This window comes from Musa acuminata, chromosome BXJ3-6 (genome assembly GCF_036884655.1).
Source record: "Musa acuminata AAA Group cultivar baxijiao chromosome BXJ3-6, Cavendish_Baxijiao_AAA, whole genome shotgun sequence".
Lineage (NCBI taxonomy): Eukaryota > Viridiplantae > Streptophyta > Magnoliopsida > Zingiberales > Musaceae > Musa > Musa acuminata.
In genome coordinates this window covers 229,880-243,441 of record NC_088354.1, presented here as the reverse complement: position 1 = coordinate 243,441, position 13,562 = coordinate 229,880, and the positions used below count along the sequence as shown (strand labels likewise).

The 13,562-nt window shown below is 37.0% G+C and overlaps 2 protein-coding genes across 3 annotated transcripts; both read left to right on the top strand.

Annotated features, from left to right (window-relative positions):
* The first annotated feature begins 1,484 nt into the window (after nucleotides 1-1,484).
* Nucleotides 1,485-4,659, top strand: LOC103971005 (inactive TPR repeat-containing thioredoxin TTL3-like). The gene is made up of 5 exons (XM_009384920.3): nucleotides 1,485-2,471; nucleotides 2,546-2,741; nucleotides 2,821-3,327; nucleotides 3,404-3,594; nucleotides 4,521-4,659. Exons 1-4 carry the CDS (start codon nucleotides 1,576-1,578, stop codon nucleotides 3,560-3,562), a joined length of 1,758 nt encoding a protein of 585 aa, XP_009383195.2. The 5' UTR covers nucleotides 1,485-1,575; the 3' UTR covers nucleotides 3,563-3,594; nucleotides 4,521-4,659.
* Nucleotides 4,660-8,822: 4,163 nt separating this feature from the next.
* Nucleotides 8,823-13,111, top strand: LOC103971004 (membrane-anchored ubiquitin-fold protein 3). Of its 2 annotated transcripts, none has more exons than XM_009384919.3 (3): nucleotides 8,823-9,395; nucleotides 10,218-10,382; nucleotides 12,818-13,111. In XM_009384919.3, exons 1-3 carry the CDS (start codon nucleotides 9,266-9,268, stop codon nucleotides 12,871-12,873), a joined length of 351 nt encoding a protein of 116 aa, XP_009383194.1. In that variant the 5' UTR covers nucleotides 8,823-9,265; the 3' UTR covers nucleotides 12,874-13,111. The 2 variants fall into 2 exon arrangements, with proteins under 2 accessions (XP_009383194.1, XP_009383193.1); XM_009384918.3 differs by having other exon boundaries at nucleotides 8,825-9,395; nucleotides 10,212-10,382.
* The last annotated feature ends 451 nt before the right edge of the window (nucleotides 13,112-13,562 follow it).

Genomic DNA, 13,562 nt, shown 5'->3' with positions numbered 1-13,562 from the left:
AGTTTTCCGATCCTTATCATTGTGTAACTATTTTTAGTCCATCTCTATTTTCATCTCGCACACACTTTTTTTTTTTAAGAATTCAAATGATTTTAAATAATGATAATGTCAAATTTGATCGATCACTCAACATTATATAGTTTGGTCAAAAGTAAACTCCACATAGAACCTATCTACTACATTCATATCAAATACTAGTACTACGACTACCTCAAAATCTTTCATTCGTTAAAGATAGCCATTCTTTGAAGACCTAAAACCTAAAAAATTAGTAATAATAGCAGAACATAACAACAATAAAAGAAGAAATGGCTACGTGGGAAGCACGAATATACAACTACGTGGAGGTGTGCACATGACCACTCTTCCTCCTCATTGCTGCATCATTCATTAAAGCCATTTTTAAGAGGAAAGGAAGAGGAAGAGGTTAAAGAAAGAGAAGAGAAGCTCTCCTTGTTTTGAGGTGTCGAAGAGGTTGGCCACCAAAGGTCCAAATTGCAATATGCCAAAGATAGAACGATTAAACAACAGCAACAGCCTCTTGTTCCCATTTCATCAGAGATCCACATCTCTCCCTCTCCCGGATTCCTCTCCCTTTCATATTAATCCTTTTCTTTCATCACAAGCACACATGACAGAGATTTCCTATATCAATTCATATATATTTATTTATAATGGGAGGATGTTTGACTTTGTGTGATGGATACACAAAGGAAAATCAAAGAAAAAACATGTTTAATTTTTTTTATAATTTCTAAAGAAATATTTTGTGCCTCACAAATTCAAATATATATATTTTTTATTTTTTAATTAAAAGAAGGATGAATTTCCTAGAATAGACTATCTTTTCATCTTTTTCCCATAGAGTGAAATATTAAAACAATGTATTGTTTGTCCTTATTTTTCCACTGAAGGAGACATGGTTGATAATTTGAGAGGAATTTTTGTGTTATTGAAAAAAAAGGGGATACCCTCTGTGAAAAAATTAAAAATAAATTATATTGATGCTTTGAGAGGAATTTTGGTATTATTAAAAAAATTGAGATGCACTGTGGAAAATCTAGAAATAAATTATGTTGATAGTTTGAGAGGAAATTTGGTATTATAAAAATGCAAGAAATTTAGAAAGAAATTTTATTCATAGTTTGAGAGGTATTTTGTTATTATTGAAAAAAAAAAGGATGCCCTGTGAGAAATTTAAAAAGATATATTGAGAGGAATTTTGGTATTATTTTAAAAATGAGAATCTCTACAGGAAATTTAGGGAGAAAAAATTGTTGTTGACACTTTAAGAGCTATTTTGGTATTATAAAAAATAGGACTCCCTATAAAAAAAAATAGAAAAGAGTCAAAAAAAAAAATGAAGGAATTTTTTCCAAAGAATTTACCCTTAAAACAAAAAGAATTCCTCTTCTATTCTTCTTTCTCTCATTCCAAGCAATTCCACCACCCTCTTGGTTTACATTATTTTGCTGTGCTTCCTCCGTCGATGGCTTTCAGCTCCACCTCCTTAACCGTGCATGACAGCCACGCAGAGACGTAACGCTATATATCGCCTCACCCTCCTCCTTTTAGATGTCTCGCCAGCTTTCTCCCTCTCTATGCGAGCTGTTGTCATGCGCGAATGCCGGGCTGCCGACCCCACCTCGTCGTAGCCACCGGAGTCCTGCATCGGAGAAGATGGAGGTCGAGGACGAGCCAAGGATCTCCGGCTGCGGCCTCTTCCGCCGCCGGAGGTCCAGGTCCACCAGCTCCATCCCCCGAATCGTCCCCGACGCCGCGTCGAGGTTGCAGGACTCCTCGGCCGCTCCGCGCCGGCGCACCGGATCCGACGTCACCTCGATCGTCCCCGTCCTTCCCCCGGTTCCCGTCGTGAAGCCCCGGTCCCCGGCCCCAACCGCGCGTGCTGTGGCCAACCCCCGGATGCCACCGCCGCAGACGACGGCGAGGTCGAACAGTGGATTAATGGCGGAGCTCGACGGTATGCTTTACGACCGCCATAACGCCAGCGACGGCGGCCACCTCGTCCGGGCTTCGTCCGGCAACGTTATGGTCTTCGGGAACCTGGGCAACCTCCGTGGCAACGCCAACTTCAAAAATCCTCCGACCGTGGCCAAGAACACCAAAGGAAGCCTCGGCAATCCAATGAGACCGTCGCCGATTCCGGCATCGGCACCGGCACCGGCACCGGCACCGGAGCTCTGCCGGGTTCTATCGAGGATGCTGGACCCGGAGGAGCTAAAGGAAATGGGGAACGGGGAGTATAAGATGGGGCGGTTCGCGGAGGCGTTGGCATTGTACGATCGGGCGATCGACATGGATCCCGGCAAGGCCTCCTATTACAGCAACAAGGCCGCCGCGCTCACTGCCATGGGCCGCCTCCTCGAGGCCGTCGTGGAATGCAAGGAAGCCATTCGACTCGATCCCGCTTACCACCGGGCTCATCACCGCTTGGCTACGCTCCATCTCAGGTAGCTCCCATCTCACGTCAATCCAACTGCTGCTTGCAGGATCACGACGGCTTAATCACATGGTAATCCATCAGATTGGGAGAAGCGGAGAAGGCGATCCATCACTTCAAGCAGTCAAGAAACGAGGCCAGCTCGGGCGACATGGCGAGAGCGCAGGCTCTGCAATCCCATCTTTCCCGGTCCAACGAAGCACGCAGGTTGAAGGACTACATCACCCTGTTGAAGGAATCACAGGCTGCTGCTTCCTCCGGAGCCGACTTCGCTCCACAGGTCTCGTCTTCCTCCTTCCATCTCTCGTCTCTGCTTCGATCCACCTGCACAATTCATGGCCATGGCTTTGTCTTGGCAGGTCTTCGCACGGCAAGCGGAAGCGCTTCTAAAGCTCAACCGACACGAGGAGGCCGACTCGATCATGAGCGCCGCGCCCAAGTTCGGCATGGATGAGCACACAAGGTTCTTCGGCACCGTCGCGAAGGCGTACGTCCTCATGGTCCAAGCGCAGGTCGACATGGCTGCAGGAAGGTTCAACGACGCGGTGGCGGCGGCCAAGGTGGCTGCTCAGCTCGACCCCGGTAGCCGGGAGATCGGGGCGGTGGTGCGGCGGACCCGGGCGGTGGCCGCGGCTCGCTCCAGAGGCAATGATCTCTTCCGGGCCGCGAAGTTCGCCGAGGCATGCGTCGCGTATGGCGACGGCCTGAGCCAGGACTCGCACAACGCTGTTCTCCTCTACAACCGAGCCACCTGTCGTTCCAAGCTTGGGCACTACGAGAAGGCGATCGAGGACTGCAGCACCGCCCTTGCCGTCCGTCCTTCCTACAGCAAGGCTCGCCTCCGGCGGGCGGACTGCAACGCCAAGGTCAGTAATTCCGCCATGCTCAAGTCTACATAGTCCGGGACAAGGATTGATGTCATCTCCATTGATCGTCTGCTAGTTGGAGAGGTGGGAAGCATCGGTGAAGGATTATGGAGTGCTGATCCAAGAGATTCCAGGGGATGAGGAGGTGAGCAGGGCACTGTCGGAGGCTCAAGCCAAGCTGAAGAAGCAAGAAGAAGGCGAAGAAGAAGACATGGACGACACAGATCGGTGCTGATGGTTTCGACTCTGTCACGTTGTTATCAGTCGGTATGCTTCTTTTTCTTCACAAAAGCTCAAATTAGAATTCGAAAGAAAGCATAGACGTAATTCCAACTCTGTTGTTGATGACATCAAATTATCTGAAAAATAGTAGTATGGATTTCTGAATGGTATATTTAATACGTTTTCTGAACTTTATTAGACAGTGATATCTTCTTTTGATATGATGCAATGATATATCTGAATAATAAATAATCCGAGATATTTATAAATCAATATAATTTTTCCCACTAAAAAAGATTAGATTGTTGGTGGTGTGGTGTTACAATCTATTCCACTTCCACTTGAATGACTTTGTCAATAATATCAAGATTCAAATGTAAGTACTTGTAAGTTAAATCCTTATTTTGATGCCTACTCACATCCACTAGTAATCATTTCTCACTTTGGCATTTTACCATAGTTTATAATGTGTCTAACCATTCATAAGATTTAAATGGAATAATTGACTCATTAATTTAAAATATTTAATTTTAAATTAATGTTTTTTTAATAGAATTAAATAAAATTTTCAAGCTTAAATAAACAAACATTTGCTGTTCAAACAATACAGTAAACACATTTGATGTTCCTATCCACAAGTAACCCTTTTTCAATTATGTTTCACTATACTAATCGATATCATGAGGTATGTTTTAACATTTATGATGATTTGGTCCGATAAAATTATTGATTCATTAACAATAGATTTGAATCAGTGACATAAGATGCTCATGTAGTTCTGATGTACCAATTAAGATCTTTGGTACATTTAATATGAGAATAAGATCAAATATTTAAACCTAGCACTGGATAATTTTTTGTTCTAGCTTATTGAGATAAACATTTGATGCTCAGACAATAAAATGAAACATGCATACTGTCAGCAAATTATTGTAAAACCTAGCATGCTAAGCTTAGACTTCTTATGACAGGGATGACTTGTATGCTCCTTCCTCTTGGCAATCAAATAAAGTTTTGATGATGAATGATAATTCTTCATTGTTGGTGGAAAAAAGCTGGGGATATGTGCTTGTTTATGTAAATATTAGCAGCAAAATTATGTACTCATCATCTGAATTCAAATAAAGCAGCCATTTGATTTGATTTGCTGCAAGAAAGTCGAAGCTTGTTCTTGAAAGTGGAGATGTCTTTGCAAGTGTGGCGTGGGGTTGTTTCTACGAGGGAGGGAGACACACAAGTAAACTGCTGCATTCAGAGATATCATGAACAGCTAATATTTTTAGTGCCAAATCTGTTCTCTCCAATTTCTGATTTGGATTATACAGAAATGTCTTTCAATTCCTTCGCTTTGCGTGTAACATCCATGATTAATTTTGAACACTAATCTATATCTTGATTTATCTGTGTTATCTTATATTTTGTTGTGGTGTGATCAAAAGGATTGTCAGTGATGATTTCTCACAGATCAAAAGTACAAGGCAACATACTGAGACTAAAATGAATGAAAATAGTCATATAATCCTTTGTAGACGAAAAATCCAAGGGAAAATAAAAATAGACATATCAGATGGGTACCAATTAAAAGGTATTGATGGTAAACATGCACATGAATTTTCGAGGACTAAGTGTAGTCTAAATTAAAACTTCTATAAAGTTTTGCAAGAACATGTTCATCTCAATTTCCAAACCTAACAATCTTTTGTAGAATGACATCAAAGGGCTCTTCGGTGAATGTTGTATGGGAAGACCTCTCACGTAAACCAAAAACAAGCTAGGAAAAAAAAAAAAATAAAGAGAAAGAAATATAGAAGAAAAATAATTACAAAAAGAAAGAATCAGAGAAAAAGAAGACAAATATGAAAGGAGAGAGTCCAAATGCATTCCACCCCCCCCCCCCCCCCCCAAGACATTACAAGACTGGTGGCAAATTATATGTAATAATAATAATAATAATAATAATAATAATAATAATAATAATAATAATAATAATTTGAATCCTGTGTTTTTCTCCTATTCAAATAAAAAAATCACTGTTTATCTCATATGCCTAAATTAAATTGATATTTAAATAATGATAAACTAGAAATGAAGGTCTTTTTCTCTCATTTGTTCTATATTGTATTGGTTGAAGAAAAAATAATATTTAAGTTTGAAAAAAAATATTAAAAATATATTTATTAAAATAAAATTTTATATGTGGTAGAAAAGAAGATTGATATATTCCTATAAAGTATCTTGTAAGAAAGAGATTGATTACCTATAAAATTTGACAAATTCTTAACTTGTGTTCTCTAAAAAAACTTGTTTGCATTGAACAACTTAATAATTTAGAGAAATGGTTGGAGCTACTTGGAGCTTTGTTTCGGTAATCAACACAATATTAAAAAGGGCTACAAACTCAAGAAACAAATCTTATGATACTATAAAGGTAAGTGATATATTGAATTTACATAGGATTAAAGCTTTAAACATAAGCAAATGAGGCAAAATACCATAAGGATATATTTTCCAAGTGCATATTAGCAAGTCAAGTAAAAACACTTAATTGTATAAAGGTATGATCACAGCGATTGGATTGTAGATTTTTTTAGAACTTATATTTACTTGTAGAAGCTTGATGTAATCAATATACAAGGCTAGACGAGCAAATTTTACTACTAAGAATATAACAAAGTACAAAGTTGACATATGCCTTGCAACACGATGGTGGAAGTCATGAGTGAGAGGTACAATTTATATTTCGATTAGTCAGATAAGAACTTCTTAAGAACGTAGAGGTATTAAAGTAGATGGTTAAAATAGGCATAGAAGCAACAAAAATCCAGAGAGTTATTTACCCAAAATCATTTAGGGAGATATACATTTGTGATTTGCCATTCATATAGAAAGTATCAAGATGTATCAAATTTTGTATTAGGGATACCAGTGGTTAGGTATGAAGAGAAATATAGCAAAGTTTATCTTCAAATGATTGTTTTATTAATAAATGAAAGTTATAGCAATAAGTACATAATGACAAATTATAGAATATATAACTTTCTAAATTGTATCAGGGTTATTTAAAATATAGAAAGAAGATGATAATATGTAGGTGATTGTTAGTAATTTTAATAAGTTTACATATTTTGTTTTGTTAACAAGAATTATTCATCAAACAAACTAACATAATTATGTATAAGAGATACTATAGAGTTCTTGTTAGTTTTATTTCTAATAAAAAAATATTCGGTTCATATTGTGTACTCAATTAAAATTTAGTATAATTTCATTCTAAAACAAATAATAAATTTTAAAAATAATTAAAATTTTGAAGGATCTTTTAAGAGTTTATCACTGAAATTTAGTTGGTAGTTGAGATAAGCATATGTACATTATTGAATTTGCCTACAAAAGTAATTATCAGTGTAACATATGGATGACCTCTTCTGAAGTATCTTATATGTGAAAATGTATATTGATTGTGTATTAGGATATTGTTTGAGAGTGAAACTTTTTATATTATGATTATTACAAAGAGATATTGACATTATCTCTTTGTAATGGGAAGAAAAGCTGCACAAATTGAAGAAGGGACATGGAATTTGAAGAAGTTTGAGATCACATCTTTTCTAAAATATCTTTGATAAGATGAGTGATGAGATTTGGACAGAAGAGCAAATCAACAATCAAATGAGCTTATAATATAGTTGAGAGATATTGTCAGCAACTAATCCAAATTTTGGAAAGAAGGGAGCATAGAAAATCTATACCCTTAGTTGCAAATACCATAAAGCGTATATCATAGGGCAATTTGGTTTACGTAAATTTCATTTAGGTAAATCAAATTTAGATATAAAATTTTCTTAAGGAATGTCACCATGCAATGTACAACTTATTTGCATATAACTAAAGAGAGAATGTTGATTCCTAAGATAATTCAATCAAGGATAAAATTAAATTAATTAACTAATTAAAATTCCAAAGATGCCATGATTGGTTTCATCGCTTGAGTAGGAAACCCGCCTTGCTCTCCTATTAATTGATGGTTATATCCTCATGTTGATCAACGACGACTTAAGGTTTTTGATCAACAAGAAGATCGTCAAAGAGATAGATAGGTCCATCGCTCTCCTTTAATTATTTCTTTTAATTTTAAAGTTTTGATTTACAAAAATGGTCCGATCATGATACAATTATTTTCCATTTTTTTAGAATTTTAGCATTGGTGATTTTAGAACTAAAAAGATGATATTTGTACATAATTTAGATTTATGATTTGTAAGTAAATTTCCATGATGTTGTTTTAAAACTCAGATATTTGATTTTTACATATTTGTATTTATAATTCATGTTCAAATAAATAAGTCGGTTAAGATCAAACTATTATTAGTAATATGATTTTTGATACTTAATCTTATTTTTCCATGTGATGTTACATGTTTCAAATTTTGCAATCAATTGGTTGCAAATTAATGATAAAAGAAAAGAGAGATTCAAATTAGGTCGAATTCAAAACCATTCAGCCTTTTGTCTAACTCGAGTGAGACCAGTTGGCTCGATCGAGTCAACCGAGCCCAACCGACAAGCCCACCCAGGCGCTGCCTTGTGTGACGCAGGGCCCGTGGCCCTTGCGACCCAGCGGCTCGTGGGCTGACGGCTTGGGCCCTGCTCACGGCTAGCTGGGCAGAAGTCGCCTTGAAGCCCAACTGGAGTCGTTACAGTCGATTCCGGCGGCCCAACGCTCGGACCCTTTGTGGCTTCCAAATCAATCGGTTGCAATCGGTCCAGGACAGTTTCAGACCATTTCAGGCCAATTCAAGCTGGTTTAGCCCACCAATGTGAACTGATTCAGATCCGATTAGGCTAGCTCAAGTGATTCCAGATTTTGATGTTGACATGTGGCATGATTGGATTGATATTTTATTTGTGATTTACTTTATTTGAGACCTTGTCATATGTTTTAAAGGGATGTTTTAGAAGCTTCCTGCTCGAGGAATTTGTTGATATATTTTGTTTTGTTCTTCCAAGTAACTATTTTATAGGAGATTTAGTATTTTATGTATTTTTAAGAAAAGATTAATAATATAGCTTTTTTTTTAAAAGAAAAAAAAAGATTGCTGTCATTTTATGAAAAATATTTGAAATTTTTTGTTTGAATAAAAATTAGTTTACTAAGATTTTTTTTTTGAGAATAATAATTGATTGTCGTGTACTACTCTTAAATTTATGGTGGTAGAAAGACCGTTGTGTTGATCGAAGCTAATAAGATATATTCCCAGTGGCCTTTTTGGCTTAATCATACAATAAAGCAAAGGGGGCCGAGGAGGAGGGTGTGCTTTGGAAAGCAAAAGAAGCGTCTTTTTCCCTTCTTTTGGACTCGCCTCTTCCACTCCTCCTCGAGCAATTTCAGCAACGCTAAGAGGATCTAGATTGCCTCTTGGCTTGTTTGAATCCACCGAGACCCAATTTTGATATGAAAACTGATCATGTAGGGCGGGAGTCAGCCCTGATTCTTCGTATTGGATCCGGAATTTGCAAGATTCTCTACGGCCGGCAGAGAGGGGTTTTTACCTGCTAATCCTGGGAATTCTGGTTGCTGGAGGAATTGAGGCCCCCGTGATTTCTCGGCTGATTCACTCTTGCTTGGCAGTTTGGATTGATCGGTGCCGCAAAAGCTGAATTGGTCCTGATTCGTGGATTATTTGGGCGATAGTAACTGTTTCTTGAAGGCCTGGCGATGGCAGGAGATGATTTGATTGAGCTCAAGTTTAGGCTGTTTGACGGCACCGACATCGGGCCGAACAAGTACGATCCTTCGACCACCGTCGCCTCTCTCAAAGAAGCTATACTTGCTCGATGGCCCCAGGGTGAGACCTCGATGGCCTTTTGGCCGCTCACATTGCTTGTCTTCTCCTCACGTTTTATTTCTTTGATTATCTAGATGAATTCTGCCAAGTCCTAATTATGCTTTTGTCAGTGGTGAATTTGATTAAAACCTTTAATTACACAGATCCTAGTTGTTTATACCACTTGGGTGCATGTCTTGATTGACTATAATTTGTTGCAAGTTTTTTCTTTGTCAAAGCCTGTAATTTCTTGAAAAAGGCATAGAGGTAATTATGGTTGCTTAGGAGGTGTGACATAGAGGCTTTGACATTGCTATTGAAAAAAACGGGAGAAGAAATAATTTGCTTCGTGGGAACAGCAATTGGAAATAACAATGTTGTAAACAACTAAAAATAAATCGAAGAGGATACCTTTTACATCTATCTTACCTTATAAACAACTAAGTGAATGGATGGGAGATTCACTATACATAAATTTTTTCTCTTTCATCTATCTTACCTACACCCTCAATTTTTCTCTAACCGCTGTTAAAATAAAATTTCACATTTTCGGTCTTAGTACCACCACCTAGTTTCAAATCTTTGGTTTCTAATGCTTGTCTCCGTAACTTAAGTTTAGAATTAATGCTGACTAAAAGTAAATTGTTTTTGAATCATATATGTTTATTTGGAAAGAAGAGCCTTCTCACTTTAATTATTTATGATAAATGCCACTATCTACAACATCATTATTTTTAATTTTTTTTAAATATTTAAATCATATAGCCCTTTGGATTTGAAATTTTTTTCCCTTCATTTATGTATTGTTTTGGGGGCTGAACTCATTTGTTTTCTTAGGTACAGAAATTGCTCCAAAAACCATAAATGATGTCAAGCTCATAAATGCTGGAAAGATTTTGGAGAACACCTGGACAATTACTGAGTCTAGGGTACCAGTTTGTGAACTTCCTGGTGGTGTTATCACTATGCATGTTGTAGTGCGGCCTCCCATGCTTGACAAAAATAATGGTATTTTCTGTGATTCCTGCTTTTTCTTTTATGTTTGTTCATATGTTCAAAGTTCAAACTACTTTTTGTTTATATAGTTTCTATTGCCAAATGAACTAATTCTTTTCCAATTATATTCTTAAGTGAATTTCTTTTTTGCATTTGTTATGCCCTAATGCTCCACATTGAAACATTTAAGAGCTACTTTTAGTCAAACTTTTCAAGCAGTTATGATCTTCCTAGTGTTTGAAAAAGTGGAATAGATTTAGTATGTCTTATGTATTAACATAATACCAATGGGTGTCAAACAGCACATAGGATTCAGTTGCATGACATTATGAATTAATTTTCTTACAGGGTGCATTTTGGAGTTTAGATATAGTATTTCTTCTATATTTTACAGAATATTGATTCAAAATGATATCGTGTCAATTGAATCTGTGTTTCCTTAAGAGCAGGCAACTGCCTAAATACCTTTCTTGATCTGAGAGGTCTCTGTGTGCCTTTCAATGTCTGAAACACTATCTTGGGCTGTCTCAAGGACTTTGGGTCCTCGAATGGTTCATGCACCACTTAGCTCAGTTGGACTGTGTTGGCTCAGTTTTGAAGCTGGTCAGGCCCTCAGGCAAGTCGAAAATGGATATATTTAGTTGTAGCCCATGTCATTGTTTCATTTCTTGTTAGGAGACTTGGGGTGAAAATGATCTAGAATTGCATCGACCAAGTGGAGGAAATGAGTTGCTGCATGTTTTCTTTTTTTCTTTTAAAATTTTCTTTACATGTTTTCGTTTCTTGCATTACTCCATCTTTTTGGTCCCTCTTTTATTTAGTATAAATTTCAGGCACTTTGATTTTTTGCACCTTGCATTACTCCATCTTCCTTGCAACATGCTTACAATTCTAACAGAACCATGACTACCTGCCAGTTGACATCTATTTTCTGGAGATTGTTGATAATGATAAAATGAAACAAAGGAATTAAAAGAATATTTTTGAGATAATGTAACATTCTATTATGGATTTTAATGGACGTGATCATCTGATACATTCTTTTGTATGATGAGGTATACATCAAGAATATATTGTATATGTACTTGTTGTCAAGGTTTAAAATTTCAACTGTACCGGCTGGACCTGTATTTATCATTCCATAGCCATCCAGTATATGAACAATTTCTTCTGGTCTGGTGCAAAACGAAGCTGACCACCCAGTAAGGTCATCATACTAGCTTACCCAATGATAAACTAATTGGTATTGATACGTATGTGGGAGTAAGCCTACTGCCTAACACTGGTACTTTTTAAATTTTTTCTGTTTTTATAAGGATAAGACAGTTGTTTTTTCTCTTCTATCTCTCTCTCTCTCTCTCTCTCTCTCTCTCCTCTTTGCCTTTTCCATTCACTTTGCCTTCACCTCTGCTCCTCTTATTTTCTTTCTCCTCCTCTTCCTCCTCTGCAGTATCGTCATCCACTTCCTCTGCCGCCTCATCCTTTCTGTTTGTTGCTGCTGCCTTTTCCTTTAGGTCACTGTTACGTCCTCCTGCCAGTGTCTCCTCCTCCTCCTCCTCTCTCTCTCTCTCTCTCAATTCTACCCTCCCCTCCAGCCAGACTCATACTGGTTGGCATGAGAACATACCATGTGTCAATACATCCAACCATACTCATAGTTTAACTTGAATTTGTATTTAACATATCTGGAAAGGAGATTCTAATTTAACCTGAAAGATACCTTTGTGTACATTATGCAAGTTTGTAAGTGCAAACAGTCAATCCTGTGTGGCCTAAGTACAAATAATCTTACATACATGATGCAGTTATGCAAGTTCATTGCACTGTTTTTATTAATTTATATCATCACTTTAGAAATTTGATTTTGGGTTGATGTCGCACATGGTTGATGTCCCATTGGCAGACTCTGATGTTATTGCTTTCACATTTGTTTTTTAGTTCTCGCTGCACATATTTTATGCCTTTTAGTGTTAATACAAGTTATGGAAGATAAGTTCATGCGTTTTGGTTTTATCATCCTGTAAAAACATTATAAATTGTGATTTATCTCGGAAAAGATTGAACCAAGAAAGATGGTTCTTTGAGTCATCGTTAATTAAACCATAGAACATGCTCAAACTTAGGGCCTAATTATCTGCATTTAAGTGATAGGAAATTAGGAATACGATTTGATGCTGGTAAAATTGCATTTGTGGTTCTAATATTAGGACAATAATCATGAGTTATTGGTCTATACCTTATAACATAGTGCAAATGAGTGACGGTTTCTTTTGTCGATGCAAGTAGTAAATCTCCATTGAATTAGGGTTATTAATTTGTACATTTTCTATATGACGCAATGAGATTCAAATGTGAACAGATGTGTGCATTTCTTGTTTACATAGTCATCCTACCATACAAACTTAATTTTATTTTGCTACCATACTAACCTTGTAATTTCTATACAGAAAGACCACTTGCTAAAGACCCAAAGACCAACAGATGTGCTTGCACCATCCTCTGACAATTGGCCATGATATGATGGAATTTTCCAGTTAGTAACTGTGAATTTACTGATTTGTAGCTTCAGTATTTCACCGTCATCTGGAGAAGTTTTTCTTCGCCACCGAATGTGTTCGAACTAATTGTGCAAGGATGTTGGTATTGCAACATGCAGTTACTCATGGTTCTGTATGAGAACTGAACAATAACATTTGTTGCTTCTTTGGTGTATTGTCGATAGGGTTGAATGATTCTTTTAATTGTTGATTCTGCTAGGAAAGTGTTCTGAGTGTTATGAGTTAATAATTATGGAACCACAAAGTAAAATGCAAGTATGATGTGCTTCATCACGGATGGAGAAAAAAAAAAACTTCTCCTACTGATAATGAATAATTGGTGATAGAAATGCTTGATTGCTTTGGTTGTATAATAGATAGGTTTATTGTTTTTTTTTATTTCTTTGTTAATGCAAATATGATGTGCTTCATCATGGATAGAGAAAGAAAACACTTTTCCTACTGATGATGAATACTTGGTAAAAGAAATGTTTGATAACTTAGGTTGTATAATTCTGATAATAATATTTATATTACTAAATTGGTTTAATGTCTTCTATTTCTTTGTTAATTATACTTGGTTGTTTACTCATACTTATCTATGTCTTGGCCATTCATAAAAAATATCTAAGAATGAATCAAGTTACAAACATGT